General features: G+C 41.7%; 1 protein-coding gene across 1 annotated transcript; it reads right to left on the reverse strand.

Annotated features, from left to right (window-relative positions):
• Positions 1 to 461: 461 nt before the first annotated feature.
• LOC120055460 (zinc finger protein 629-like) lies at positions 462 to 14,247 on the reverse strand. The gene is made up of 3 exons (XM_039003322.1): positions 13,717 to 14,247; positions 13,499 to 13,559; positions 462 to 2,096 (listed from the first exon to the last, which is right to left on the reverse strand). The coding sequence occupies exons 1-3, from the start codon at positions 14,089 to 14,091 to the stop codon at positions 1,126 to 1,128; spliced, it is 1,407 nt and encodes a 468-aa protein (XP_038859250.1). The 5' UTR covers positions 14,092 to 14,247; the 3' UTR covers positions 462 to 1,125.
• Between the last annotated feature and the right edge of the window lie 1,553 nt (positions 14,248 to 15,800).

Consider the following 15,800-nt stretch of genomic DNA (forward strand, 5'->3'; position numbering starts at 1 on the left):
ATTGTGGCCCGGCGAAAAGACTGACATCTTGTTATAACCGGGACCCTCAAGCAATTTTGTAACCTAATCACAGACAAACAGCATTTGTCTATGAGTCAGTTTATGTTGTTATAGGGTTTCTGTTGTCAGAACAATAACAGTTGTGACAGAGGCTCCAACCTACTCCGAACGAAGAAGCCTTCCGCACTGCAAGACAGCGTGACAGTATTACGTCAACCACGTTTCAAAATTCTTAGCCAACGCAGTTGCTTTCTGGAAATCATTGCATATACTGCGCACGCGCCCATCCACCATGGACCACAGACATACACCACAGTCTGAAAATGGTTATTCGAATAATAACTCATCCATAGAAATGAAATTATAACTAACAGTACATTTAGGTTACCATGCATATGATATCTCTGAGGGTCTCTCAACATTTTTGTGAATCGAGGATACAGAGATATAGAGATGCGAGATAAAGATGATTATCGCCATTTATTTCAACAAAACCTTGGATCCAAACAACATCTAAACACAATTGTTGTCAAGAGATACAATACAATACTGTTCTATTTAATTCTGTGGATTGACCTACACATAACAATATCATAATGGAACATGAAATGGTCATCTTTTATCTTACATGTTTTCAAAGTGTAAACATTAAACCTAAAATTGGTGTGGCTAAATATGCAAATAAATTGAAAACGACACAAAAGTGAAAACAAGCATTTACACTCCCCAGGTAACATTCCCATGGATTGACAGCTGATGATTAAAGGCTTCAATGTATCTCTTGTCTACAAATTAACGCATTGATTTACCATTGTTGAATTTAACAGGGTGTTTTGGAAAACAATTATGTTGATATACTGATTCGCTGTTGTCTTCGATTGTTCTTAGTACACAGTGTAATCATAATGGTAAAAATGATTTTCTCATTATGCTGCCATATTCGTTTATTTAGAATGGCAAGATGTACCCAAATACATAATACAAAATTCAATATTCTAATACCTAAATAGATAAAACTTGTAATTGTGATCCAATCAATTTCATTCAGTTTCCCATTGATTTGTATGCTTTTGAACAGTAAATGGTTAGAAATGCACTCTAATGCATGTCACATTTGTTTAAACTTTACAAAGGCCTCACATTGGAGTGGTGTTTCTTCAGGTGTAACGTGAGACTGTATTTCACTATGAAACTTTTCCCACAAAGTGTACACGCAAACGGCCGTTCTCCTGTGTGTACACTCTGGTGAGTTTTCAGATGGGCTGACTGGGTGAACCTTTTCCCGCACTGGGCACAACTGAACGGTCTTTCTCCTGTGTGAATCCGCATGTGCACCTCGAGGTTCTGAGACGTCATCAGACACTTGTGACAGAAAGGGCAAACAAAACGCTTCTCCCTGCTGTCGGCGCTCCCTTGGATCTCGCTCCATTGGGGATGGTTCGACTGTTTCTCATACATGGCAAAACTCATCATGTCGGGTCCGTCAAAATTCGACGCTGTGCTCATTCCCTGTGTCAGTTGACAGTGATCGGGACTCATGCCTGAGATATTTTCGAGGTTTTGTTGGAGCTGAGAAAACGGAATCTCTGACTTTGGCTGTTTGTTCCACGTAGAGCACATGTCCATCTCTAATTCAATAGGCTGAGAGTCAATCATGTCGATATCCCTCCTATCGCTGTGAGTCCCTACTTGACTGTTAAAGGTGACAGCTGATACAGTGGGAACAAGCGGAGGCTCTGGGTGGACCACAAGCACATCAGAGTCTGTTTCTGAGGCATAGGAGCAAACCAGCTCTGCTGTCTCCATCCCATTGCCCCCTAAGTGGCCAGAGGAACCAGGCTGATTGGGGGCTTCATGCAGTGTGTATTGAGGGCCCAAGAGCATCCGTTTCCCAATACTTAATCTAGATGCAGGGCGTTTGAGAGTGTGCTTCAATGTCTCTTTCCTTTGCTCACCCTGGAAGATACTGTTGTCTTCACTCCTTTGCCAGTCAATCTTCTTGCTCCTGAACTGTGCTGGACTGTTCCCTTCCTTTCTTGCATTGGGGGATGTGTGGGGAGCCACACTATCTCCTCCCACGGATGACACATTAACACCTGGAGGAAAATATCAAACAAAACCATGGTGTTAAAGATTAAGAACAACATAGAGTAGAACTGCATGGTGGTAGCTAACTTTCTGAATGGTTTAATAGGACACATTATACCAGTAGGAGGGGGTTATGATTACCTAATTTTACCCCACTATCTGAATCTGAGAGCATAAACAACAAAATCACCCTCTCGCTCTCTCTCAAACAAAAATAAATGCAACATGCAACAATTTTGAAGATTTTACTGAATTACAGTTCATATAAGGAAATCAGTCAAATTAAATAAATTCATTATGCCCTAATTTATGGATTTCACGACTGGGCAGGGCGCAGCTATGGGTGGGCCTGGAAGGGCATAGGCCCACCCACTGGGGAGAAAGGCCTAGTAAATCAAAATTAGTTTTTTCCCCCAAAAAGGGGCTTTATTACAGACAGAAATAAGCCCTCAGATGATCCCGCAGGTGAAGAAGCCAGATGTGTAACCACGCCAGCCCAGGACCTCCACGTGGTCTGCGGTTCTGAGGCCGGTTGGACGTACTACCAAATTCTCTAAAACGATGTTGGAGGCGGCTTATGGTAGAGAAACAAACATTTCATTCTCTGGCAACAGCTCTGGTGGACATTAATGCAGACAGCATGCCAATTGCACACTCCCTCAAAACTTGAGACATCTGTGGTACTGTATTGTGTGACAAAACTGCAAATTTTAGAGTGGCCCTTTATTGTCCCCAGCACAAGGTGCACCTGTGTAGTGATCCTGCTGTTTAATTAGCTTCTTGATATGCCACACCTCTCAGGTGGACAGATTATCTTGGCAAAGGAGAAACGGTCACTAACAGGGCCGTAAACAAATTTGTGCAAAAATTAGAGAAATAAAACGAGAGAAAAGATGGCGCCGAAGAACATGGCTGACGTTTTACATTCTCCCAACCAATTGTGCAATTTTGTTATTTCTTTTCCATTTTGTGTAACTTATTTGTAAAAATGTATTGTGTACATAATGTTGCTGCTACTGTCTCTTATGACCAAAAATAACTTCTGGACATCAGAAAAGCGATTACACGCCACGGACTGGAAGAAACCTTTTCCTTTAACGAGTCCGACAAGAAGGATATCCTGCTTTCACTGGAACAGGCCCAGAGCCATGCCTTTTGCGTGAAGAAAAGACGCCGGAAAAGGGGACGCAGATCGGGGATCCTTCTGAGAAGTCGGAGGTGAGCGAGTAAACTCCCAATGCCTTCCATTCTCCTTGCTAACGTGCAATCGTTAGAAAATAAATTGATGACCTACTATTAAGATGATCCTACCAACGGGACATTAAAAACTGTAACATCTTATGTTTCACTGAGATGTGGCTGAACGAAGAAACAGACAATATAGAGCTGGTGGGATTTTCCATGCATCGGCAGAACAGAGACGCTACCTCTGGAAAGACGAGGGGTGGGGGTGTGTGTTTTTTTGTCAATAATAGTTAGTGCGTGATGTCTAATATTAAAGAAGCCTCGAGGTATTGCTCGCCTGAGGTAGAGTACATTATGATAAGTTGTCGACCACACTATCTACCAAGAGAGTTCTCATCTATATTATTCGTAGCTGTCTATTTACCACCACAAAGCGAAACTGGCACTAAGACCGCTCTCAACCAACTCTATTAGGCCATAAGCAAAAGAAGAAAATGCTCACCCAGAAGCGGCGCTCCTAGTGGCCGGGGACTTTAATGCAGGCAAACTTAAATCAGTTTTACCAAATTTTTACCAGCATGTCACATGTGCAACCAGGGGAGAAAAAAATCCTAGACTACCTCTACTCCACACACAGAGATGCATACAAAGCTCTCCCCCGCCCTCCATTTGGCAAATCTGACCACAATTCTATCCTCCTGATTCCTGCTCTCAAGCAAAAACTAAAGCAGGAATTACCAGTGACTCACTCAATATGGAAGTGGTCAGATGACATGGACGCTACAGTACAGTACTGTTTTGCTAGCACAGACTGGAATATGTTCTGGGATTCATCCAATGGCATTGAGGAATATACCACATCAGTCATCGGCTTCATCAATAAGTGCATCGATGACATCGTCCCCACAGTGACTGTACGTACATATCGCAACCAGAAGGCATGGATTACAGGAAACATGAGCATCGAGCAAAAGGCTAGAGCTGCCACTTTCAAGGAGCGGGAGACTAATGCGGACACTTATAAGAAATCCCGCTATGTCCTCAGACGAACCATCAAACAAGCAAAGCATCAATACAGGATTAAGATTGAATCCTACTACACTGGCTCTGACGCTCGTCGGATGTTGCAGGGCTTGAAAACTATTACGGACTACAAAGGGAAACCCAGACGCGAGCTGCCCAGTGACGCGAGCCTACCAGACGAGCAAAATGCCTTTTATGCTCGCTTCGAGGCAAGCAACACTGAAGCAGGCACGAGAGCACCAGCTGTTCTGGATGACTGTGTGATAACACTCTCGGTAGCTGATGTGAACAAAACCTTTAAAACAGGTCAACATTCACAAAGCCGGTGGGCCAGACGGATTACCAGGACGTGTACTCAAAGCACATGTACTCCACTGACATTTTCAACCTCTCCCTGACCGAGTCTGTAATACCTACATGTTTCAAGCAGACCAGCATAGTTCCTGTGCCCAAGGAAGCAAAGGTAACCTGCCTAAATGATTACTGCCCTGTGGCACACTTAACCAGCATGGCTAACACAGAATTCTGCAGCGGATACGCCACTCATCTGGTTTGCGCTTAGTGGGACTATCATTTCTTTTTCAACAGGACAATGACCCAGCACACCTCCAGGCTGTGTAAGGGCTATTTGACCAAGGAGAGTGATGGAGTGCTACATCAGATGACCTGGCCTCCACAATCACCTGACCTCAACCCAATTGAGATGGTTTGGGATGAGTTGGATTGCAGAGTGAAGGAAAAGCAGCCAACAAGTGCTCAGCATATGTGGGAACTCCTTAGCATTCCAGGTGAAGCTGGTTGAGAGAATGCCAAGAGTGTGCAAAGCTGTCATCAAGGCAAAGGGTGGCTACTTTGAAGATTTGTTTAACACTTTTTTGGTTACTACATGATTCCATATGTGTTATTTCATAGTTGTGATGTCTTCAGTATTATTCTACAAATAGAAAATTGTAAAAATAATGAAAAACCCTTGAATGAGTAGGTGTGTCCAAACTTTTGACTGGTACTGTATGTATGTATGTATGTATGTATGTATGTATGTATGTATGTATGTATGTATGTATGTATGTATGTATGTATGTATGTATGTATGTATATAACCACAGAGTTTCTAAACCCAGAGGCGGAACATCACGAGACTTCCAGGAATGTTTGTGAAACAGACCAAGCAGACTAGGCCGGGGTTTAAGAAGTCAATGAGAGAAGTGAAAAATTATACCTTAGCTGTTAAATTTCTCAAAATCTAAAGGCACAACCTAGATTCGAGCCAATGTCTTAAGTAGTTGAACATGTTATTTCTCCAACCTCGGGACAGTGACAAATTGACGTTTTCATTTTCGTCAAAAACAACTGCATATCGAAGGAGTGCCTTTGATTTGACCGCCTGCACATGCACAGCTCACCGCGAGATGACCGTTAGACCAGATTAGGGATGTGACAAATGGACTATTTGTCTTAACGTTTACATTGCTATTCCCCCCCGGGTTTTCGTTAAAACTATAAGAAAAACAAATATAAAATTCCATGTCAATTCACAACGCATAATAATGGTCCTATTACGTATGGATGACCACTAGGGCCTGGCAATGAAGTTATTTCTACCGCGACCCTTTACAGACATAGAACGCAGTACATTAAAATGTTGATAATTGATAGGTTTTCAGACAATTAAAAAGTTGATGTCGCACCCCGACGGAAATCTAACAAGTATAATAAAAAAATCCCCATCAAAATCTGTCAGTTGAAGCTAGAGATTTGTTTGCATGGGCTGCGTCTCAATCCACCACATCAGCCGATGTCGCCCTTCCACATCTGCGCTGAAAGGTGGCAGAGCTAGAGTGGTGTTTTTCACACCATGAGACATCCCGAAAATCGGTCTTTTAATTTGGCCTTTCAAATTATTATGGAAAAGATGAGACTCTCACGATGAGGTTCTCCGTTTTGCTTTACAACCCCCACAAGCGCCACGGGACTCTTCTGAAGTCGGTACAGCCGATCGGCCAACTTCTGACTGTAGCGTCCGAACAGTTTGGGCAACACACTGACCCCTCTATGGAAAGGTGAGTCCCTCACAAACATGTTGGTCGTTTTGCTCTAAGACGCCAACAAGCCTCACAAGACTAGTCTGAAGGTAGCAGGGTACCAGTAAGAAAAAATATATGGAAGTACAGTGCATTCGGAAAGTATTCAGACCCTTTGACTTTTTACACATTTTGTTACATAGTCTAATTCTAAAATGGATTAATTAAAATATCTATCTTCACACAATACCCCATAATGACAACGCAAAGAGGTTAAGATTTTTTTAAACTGTATTAAATATAAAAAACAGAAATACCTTATTTGCATAAGTATTCAGACCCTTTGCGATGAGACTAAACTTAGCTCATCCTGTTTCCATTGATCATCCTTGAAATGTTTCTAAAACTTGATTGGTAAATTCAATTAATTGGACTTGATTTGGAAAGGCACACACCTGTCTATATAATGTCCCACAGTTGACAGTGCATGTTAGAGCAAAAACCAAGCCATGAGGTAGAAGGAATTGTCCTTAGAACTCCGAGACCGGATTGTGTCGAGGTACAGATCTGGGGAAGGGTACCAAAAAATGTCTGCAGCATTGAAGTTCCCCAGGAACACAGTGGCCTCCTCCATTCTTACATGGAAGAAGTTTGGAACCACCAAGACTCTTCCTAGCCCTGGCTGCCCAGTCAATCTGGGCAGAAGGGTCTTGGGTCAGGGAGGTGACCAAGAACCCGATGGTCACTCTGACAGAGCTTCAGAGTTCCTCTGTGGAGAAAGGAGAACCTTCCAGAAGGACAACCATCTCTGAAGCACTCCACCAATCAGTCATTTATGGTAGAGTGGCCAGACGGAAGCCACTACTCAGTAAAAGGTACGCGATAGCCCGCATGGAGTTTGCCAAAATCGACTCTTAGACCATGAGAAACAAGATGAAACCTTTGGCCTGAATGCCAAGCGTCACGTCTGGAGGAAACCTGGCACCATCCCTACGGTGAAGCATGGTGGTGGCAGCATCATGCTGTGGGAATGTTTTTCAGCAGCAGGGATTGGGAGACTAGTCAGGATCGAGGGAAAGCTGAACGGAGCAAAGTACAGAGAGATCCTTGATGAAGACCTGCTCCAGAGCGCTCAGGGCCTCTGGGGGCGAAGGTTGACCTTCCAACAGGATGACGTCCCTAAGCACACAGCCAAGACAATGCTGGAGTGGATTTGGAACAAGACTCAATGTCCTTTAGTGGCCCAGCCAGAGCCCGGACTTGAACCTGATCGAACATCTCTGGAGAGACCTGAAAATAGCTGTGCAGTGGCGCTCCCCATCCAACCTGACAGAGCTTGAGAGGGTCTGCAGAGAAGAATGGGAGAAACTCCCCAAATACAGGTGTGCCAAGGTTGTAGAGTCATACCCAAGAAGACTCAAGGATGTAATAGCTGCCAAAGGTGCTTCAACAAAGTACTGAGTAAAGGGTCTGAATACTTATGTAAATGTGTATATCAGTTTTTTGTATTTTATAAATTTGCAAAACACAAAAAAACAGGGTTTTGCTTTGTCATTGTGGGATATTGTGTGTAGATTGTTGAGGGAAAAAAACAATTTAATCAATTTTAGAATAAGGCTGTAACGTAACAAAATGTGGAAAAAGTCAAGGGGTTGAATACTTTCCGAATGAACCGTATATATGGAGATAGTTTAGTGACTAAAATAAGCGGTTAAATACATAGTTTCCTGATCTTTCTTATATATCTCAGATATAGGACAGACCCTTCAGAACAAACGTTCTTTAGAACGTTCTTGTTGACTATCTTTTTATCCATGTATGAAGCTGTTATTCAATGCGTTTCTATGGGCTAATAGCAGTAAGGCCAAATTCAATGTTTCATCAAATACATTTTTTTAAGATATTTTTTTGATACCTAAAATTATAAATCAAATAGCTAACTGATCCTTGGTATGACCATCTTAAAACAATTCCATGTGTTAGCCTCTTCCTCTCTGGTTTTATTTAAATGATTTCCTAGGCTTTTATAGCCATATAGTCTAGTTAGGCAATAACACGGAAATTTATGTTTTGCGATAACTGCACTGGGATTTTAATTATGTTAGAGGAAATGTTTTTTGGTTACAGATTTTTTTTTACCTTAAGGATCCCAACTCTGAAATGTTATAACATTTAAACGTTCACACCCTTAGACCAGATGATGTGTTTCTGCGTATGAGCGTAGCTAGTCAACGTCGCCATGACATCAACTACAAGTGTAATCTGGGATTTCTATTGGAGAAGCAGTTTCTGCCTACCGTAAAACTTCAAACAGTTTCAACTAGCCGCCTGTCCCTTTTAATACCCAGGCAATGGCACACATTTCAGCAAATAAAAGCCGGATCTAAATTAATTGTTTACCAGGTTACAATGAATTACCATGAATTGTTTACGAGGTTTAATGTTTGATTTGTTACATTAAATAATTCAGTAATGACAAAAACAATTATGGCAATCATCCATTTTATTGCATGTAAGAACCTGCTAGCCATTGGCTGCTAACAGCTGAGAACTGCTAGCTAACTGGCAAGCACAAAAACTGTCTTTCCCTTTCCACAACTTCGGGAGTACAGACCCCCAGAAACCGTCCGATCGCCCCCTCTAGTGGCGAAAACAGTTAACCGTTAACTGTTAACAGTTACAGTTAACTAGTCCAACGCTCTAACCACCTGATTACATTGCACTCCACGAGGAGACTGCCTGTTACGCGAATGCAGTAAGAAGCCAAGGTAAGTTGCTAGCTAGCATTAAACTTATCTTATAAAAAACAATCAGTCAATCATAATCACTAGTTACCTACACATGGTTGATGATATTACTAGTTTATCTAGCGTGTCCTGCGTTGCATATAATCGATGCGGTGCGTGTTCACGAAAAAGGACTGTCTTGCTCCAATGTGTACCTAACCATAAACATCAATGCCTTTCTTAAAATCAATACACAGAAGTATATACACTGCTCAAAAAAATAAAGGGAACACTTAAACAACACAATGTAACTCCAAGTCAATCACACTTCTGTGAAATCAAACTGTCCACTTAGGAAGCAACACTGATTGACAATAAATTCCACATGCTGTTGTGCAAATGGAATAGACAAAAGGTGGAAATTATAGGCAATTAGCAAGACACCCCCAATAAAGGAGTGGTTCTGCAGGTGGTGACCACAGACCACTTCTCAGTTCCTATGCTTCCTGGCTGATGTTTTGGTCACTTTTGAATGCTGGTGGTAGCATGAGACGGAGTCTACAACCCACACAAGTGGCTCAGGTAGTGCAGCTCATCCAGGATGGCACATCAATGCGAGCTGTGGAAAGAAGGTTTGCTGTGTCTGTCAGCGTAGTGTCCAGAGCATGGAGGCGCCACCAGGAGACAGGCCAGTACATCAGGAGACGTGGAGGAGGCCGTAGGAGGGCAACAACCCAGCAGCAGGACCGCTACCTCCGCCTTTGTGCAAGGAAGAGCAGGTGGAGCACTGCCAGAGCCCTGCAAAATGACCTCCAGCAGGCCACAAATGTGCATGTGTCTGCTCAAACGGTCAGAAACAGACTCCATGAGGGTGGTATGAGGGCCCGACGTCCACAGGTGGGGGTTGTGCTTACAGCCCAACACCGTGCAGGACGTTTGGCATTTGCCAGAGAACACCAAGATTGGCAAATTCGCCACTGGCGCCCTGTGCTCTTCACAGATGAAAGCAGGTTCACACTGAGCACATGTGACAGACGTGACAGAGTCTGGAGACGCCGTGGAGAACGTTCTGCTGCCTGCAACATCCTCCAGCATGACCGGTTTGGCGGTGGGTCAGTCATGGTGTGGGGTGGCATTTCTTTGGGGGGCCGATCAGCCCTCCATGTGCTCGCCAGAGGTAGCCTGACTGCCATTAGGTACCGAGATGAGATCCTCAGACCCCTTGTGAGACCATATGCTGGTGCGGTTGGCCTTGGGTTCCTCCTAATGCAAGACAATGCTAGACCTCATGTGGCTGGAGTGTGTCAGCAGTTCCTGCAAGAGGAAGGCATTGATGCTATGGACTGGCCCGCCCGTTCCCCAGACCTGAATCCAATTGAGCACATCTGGGACATCATGTCTCGCTCCATCCACCAACGCCACGTTTCACCACAGACAGTCCAGGAGTTGGCGGATGCTTTAGTCCAGGTCTGGGAGGAGATCCCTCAGGAGACCATCCGCCACCTCACCAGGAGCATGCCCAGGCGTTGTAGGGAGGTCATACAGGCACGTGGAGGCCACACACACTACTGAGCCTCATTTTGACTTGTTTTAAGGACATTACATCAAAGTTGGATCAGCCTGTAGTGTGGTTTTCCACTTGAATTTTGAGTGTGACTCCAAATCCAGACCTCCATGGGTTGATAAATTTGATTTACATTGATCATTTTTGTGTGATTTTGTTGTCAGCACATTCAACTATGTAAAGAAAAAAGTTTTTAATAAGAATATTTCATTCATTCAGATCTAGGATGTGTTATTTTAGTGTTCCCTTTATTTTTTTGAGCAGTGTATTTTTAAACCTGCATATTTTGCTAAAAGAAATCCAGGTTAGCAGGCAATATTAACCAGGTCAAATTGTGTCACTTCTCTTGCGTTCATTGCACGCAGAGTCAGTGTATATGCAACAGTTTGGGCCGCCTAATTTGCCAGAATTTTACGTAATTATGAGATAACATTGAAGGTTGTGCAATGTAACAGGAATATTTAGACTTATGGATGCCACCCGTTAGATAAAATACGGAACGGTTCTGTATTTCACTGAAAGAATAAACGTCTTGTTTTCAAGATGAGTTTCCGGATTCGACCATATTAATGACCTAAGGCCCGTATTTCTGTGTGTTATTATGTTATAATTAGGTCTATGATTTGATAGAGCAGTGACTGAGCGATGGTAGGCACCAGCAGGCTCGTAAGCATTCGTTCAAACAGCACTTTTGTGCATTTTGCCAGCAGCTCGTCGCTGTGCTTCAAGCATTGAGCTGTTTATGACTTCAAGCCTATCAACTCCCGAGATTAGGTTGGTGTAACCGACGTGAAATGGCTAGCTAGTTAGCGGGGTGCGCACTAATAGCGTTTCAAACGTCACTCGCTCTGAGACTTGGAGTGGTTGTTCCCCTTGATCTGCAAGGGCCGTGGCTTTTGTGGAGCGATGGGTAACGCTGCTTCGAGGGTGGCTGTTGTCGATGTGTTCCTGGTTCGAGCCCAGGTAGGGGCGAGGAGAGGGACGGAAGCTATACTGTTACACTGGCAATACTAAAGTGCCTATAAGAACATCCAATAGTCAAAGGTATATGAAATACAAATCGTGTAGAGAGAAATTGTCCTATAATTCCTATAATAACTACAACCTAAAACTTCTTACCTGGGAATATTGAAGACTCCTGTTAAAAGGAACCACCAGCTTTCATATGTTCTCATCTTCTGAGCAAGGAACTTAAACGTTAGCTTTTTTACATGGCACATATTGCACTTTTACTCTCTTCTCCAACACTTTGTTTTTGCATTATTTAAACCAAATTGAACATGTTTCATTTTATTTGAGGCTAAATTGATTTTATTGATGTATTATATTACGTTAAAATAAGTGTTCATTCAGTATTGTTGTAATTGTCATTATTACAAATACATGTTTTTTTTAATCGGCCAATTAATCGGCATCGGCTTTTTTTGGTCCTCCAATAATCGGTATCGGCGTTGAAAAATCATAGTCGGTCGACCTCTAGTCTGGACGCAATCAGGCTACCGAAAGCGCATACAGTGGGAGACGTCAACAGCACTCCTCCCACAAGTCTCCAGAAGATGTGTGTTTTGGGACAGAGAGGCACCTTTTCATTATAACGTTGAAAGGAAATACGTTCCTAGTGTGTGAGGAACATGTTTGCTGGCCTCATAATTGCTAGCCAGCTAGCTAATATTTAGAATATATATATATATGTTTTTGGGGTTAGAGTTATGCTAACCTGTTTGCAATCCCTTTGGCATTGCTTGCTAGCTACAAAGGTCAGCTGGCTAGTTAGCTACAGTAGTTAGCTACTGCCATCAGTTGTTGTTGTGTTATCATATTTTGCCTATTCCACCGTTTGTAGAATGCATACTGGCATTTTAATATAGCGTGGGAAAGGGGAATCCAGACACACTATGGACACATTTAAATGTAGGTGTAGATGCATGACGCGTTTCGAATTCTATGAATAGAACTCTCTGATCAACATACTAAAGCTGCATGAGCTGTCAAGTCCACGTTGTGTTACTACCATGTTGTTGTCATGTTGTATTGCTGCCATGCTATGTTGTCGGCTTAGGTCTCTCTTTATGTAGTGTTGTGTTGTCTCTCTTGTCGTGATGTGTGTTTTGTCCTATATTTTTATTTTATTTATTTTTAATCCCAGCAAGAGGCCTTTTGCCTTTTGGTAGACCGTCATTGTAAATAAGAATTTGTTCTTAACTGACTTGCCTAGTTAAATAAAGGTTAAATAAAAAATAAATGAATAGACAGGGCGGGAAAGCAATGCTGCTCTCACTCTGGGCAGATATGCCGTTATAGCTCAGTTGCAAAGACTAACTGCAAGTTGAACTCTGTGAGATGGACTCCTAAATTGATAGTGTAGTTTGTTTAGGCGATTTTACAGCTAGCTAGCTACTTCACATGCTGAAATTGACTTTGGTATTATTGTGTGTAGCTATGTTTTCTAGCTAAATACCTAGCTACTCAGCCTGGGAGAGAGAGAACATTGGATTGTGGGTTTGTAGTTGACTTGAGCTGCAACAGATTTCCCAAAATATGTTCACATTTCTACCAATCTTGTTATTACAACAAAATGAAACATTTGTTCACAAAAAATAGTTTCACATATTAGTGTTATTTAATTAACACTGTTACCTAATATTAATTTGTGGTTTGTAGTGGATTATCCCTTTAAACAAATAAATGCCAGGGCTATTAATTGAAGTTTTACAGCATCTTCATAGTGTACTGTCTTTGCTATAACTAATGAATCTGGGAAACCCAGAACTAAACTCTTGCGTAATTGCATCAAATGCCAGTTACTTTATGTGTGTCTGTCCTCGAGAGATTAACTGATCAACATACCTTCATCATTCTAGAACAACACCACAGATCTGCAATCTACTTACCTTCCTCATGTGTGTCACTGTCCTCGGAGTCCTCATCTTTGATAAGTACCACATCGGGTAACTGCAACAAATCATAATTTGAATGCACTTTTTTAAAACTTTTTTTTTTTTTTACATAATGTACAATTCTGTATTATATTTCAATTATAATTTAGTGGATAAACAACACACACTGGGGATATAGCTAGCTTCTGAAAGACTTGAATATGGAAACTTACCTCCTCTTCTTCTTCAACAAAGTAGCAATCTCCAGCCGTTATTGTTATCCCATTACTTTTAAGACATGTGTCCTCCTGCTGCGACAGTTTTGGATGGAGACCTTCACCTAATGGGACGGGTTCAGTAACAACAGCTTGAGTTCCCGCTTTTCCATCGATTCCTCGCGCAATTATAGACTCAATCAAATGCAGTTTCTTCTTGAGGTCCTCGTTTTCCTTATAGCTTCTTGATATTTCTAATTGCAAAATCGCATAACCTTCATCCACGACTTCACATATGTCCGCCACCGCTGCATTGGTCAACGCCCCCATGATGGACGCTAACTGCTCGTGCAAAGCCTTGGAATTCCACATGGGTCCGGATATTCTGCTCATTTTCAGGACTAGTCTGTACTTACAGTTAATCGTTTATTGATACTTGAAAATATATCATAATATTTGGGTGGTACTAAGGATTTGGAAATACCGATGTGCGAAGAGTTCGTCCATCGGGAGAATAGCCTGCTAGCTGGCTAAGCTACAAACAATAGGAACGAGGCGAAGAAGAGATACTTCCTGTACCCCACACTCAGTTTTCAAAATAAAAGTTTTAAACAGCAGCCTTGGTGCCTAATAATCGGCATACTGTTCCCAGTTATTGGCCACCTTACTATTTTGTTCAATTACAAGATATATCCGTAGAATTTTTTTCAACAAAAAAAAACACACCAACCTCATCTCCGAAGTGTTTACTAGATAGTTTAAAGAAATTAATTTGCTGGTCAATTTTTAATTGCTTAACCCGGTGCGCCCTCCTGTGGACTCGTAAAAATAGTTATTCAACAACATATTTACAACAGTTTAATAACAAAATATAAATTAGTATAAATCATTTACATATAATCAAACTTATCTGCATTGACAAACAATGAAAACACTGTGTTGGAGTTTGTGTTGCAGAGATGTACTTGGAAATATAAGGGAAGAAATACACAAGATGGGTTGAATAAATATACAACAAACAAACATAGTTGCCCACACTTCGGTTTTGTTGGTAAACAACCAACCTCTATATACTGCAGGTGGAACCAGTGACCACGTTTACATGTGCACAGTATTCCGGGTAGTAGCTCATATCCCGCTTAAGGTCGCATTCGGGATAAGCCATTTGCATGTAGCCATGAATAATCAGAATATTCCTTAGTTAAGTAAATTGGTTAAATGGAATAGTAACTGAAATATTGACACTGACACTAAACCTATAACCTCTCACATGCAGCGTAACACTGTTATGCAAGCAGACAGTATTTCAACCACAAAATATGCAACCATATGTGTTTAGCCGTTTTCTCAGCTTTTGATTTCCTTAAAACTGGTCAAGCTGATAACATTTGGACATTTTGCACAGGACCAATCATTCCACTGTTTAGGAGTTATTGCGTTTTCTCCCCGGTCCCCAAACGAAACAGACAACTTTACCATTAGATTACCAATGCATTCATTCTATCGATGTAAGACATTATTCTGGTGAGCACTACTTTATTTTGTCTTCTGGAGCAACAAGTTATGACAGAAGAGAAGCTGCATGTATCAAACTATAGTTGACAAACAAATGGCCTTCGACATGTCGGAAATTATAATATCACCACACAACACCCAGACCGCAAAAATAACAGTAAACGGGATAAGATGTTTAAATCAAATCAAATTTTATTGATCACATACACATGGTTAGCAGATGTTAATGCAAGTGTAGCCAAATGCTTGTGCTTCTAGTTCCGACTGTGCAGTAATATCTAACAAGTAATCTTAACAATTTCACAACAACTACCTTATACACACAAGTGTAAAGGAATTAATAAGAATATGTACATATAAATATATGGATGAGCGATGGCCGAACGGCATAGGCAAGATGTAGTAGATGGCATAGAGTACATTATATACATATGAGATGAGTAATGTAGGGTATGTAAACATTATATAAAGTGGCATTGTTTAAAGTGACTTGTGATACATTTATTACATCAAATGTTTAATTATTAAAGTGGCTAGAGATTGAGTCAGTATGTTGGCAGCAGCCACTCAATGTTAGTGATGGCTGT

This window comes from Salvelinus namaycush, chromosome 11 (assembly GCF_016432855.1).
Source record: "Salvelinus namaycush isolate Seneca chromosome 11, SaNama_1.0, whole genome shotgun sequence".
NCBI lineage: Eukaryota > Metazoa > Chordata > Actinopteri > Salmoniformes > Salmonidae > Salvelinus > Salvelinus namaycush.

Bases quoted from the DNA above. Each gene is read 5' to 3' on its own strand.
- LOC120055460 (XM_039003322.1), bottom strand. From the start codon at position 14,091: ATGAGCAGAATATCCGGACCCATGTGGAATTCCAAGGCTTTGCACGAG. The intron at 13,560-13,716 runs GTAAGTTTCCAT...GATTTGTTGCAG, and splicing joins TTGTTGAAGAAGAAGAGGAG to TTACCCGATGTGGTACTTAT. The intron at 2,097-13,498 runs GTAAGTAGATTG...ATTTTCCTCCAG, and splicing joins CAGTGACACACATGAGGAAG to GTGTTAATGTGTCATCCGTG.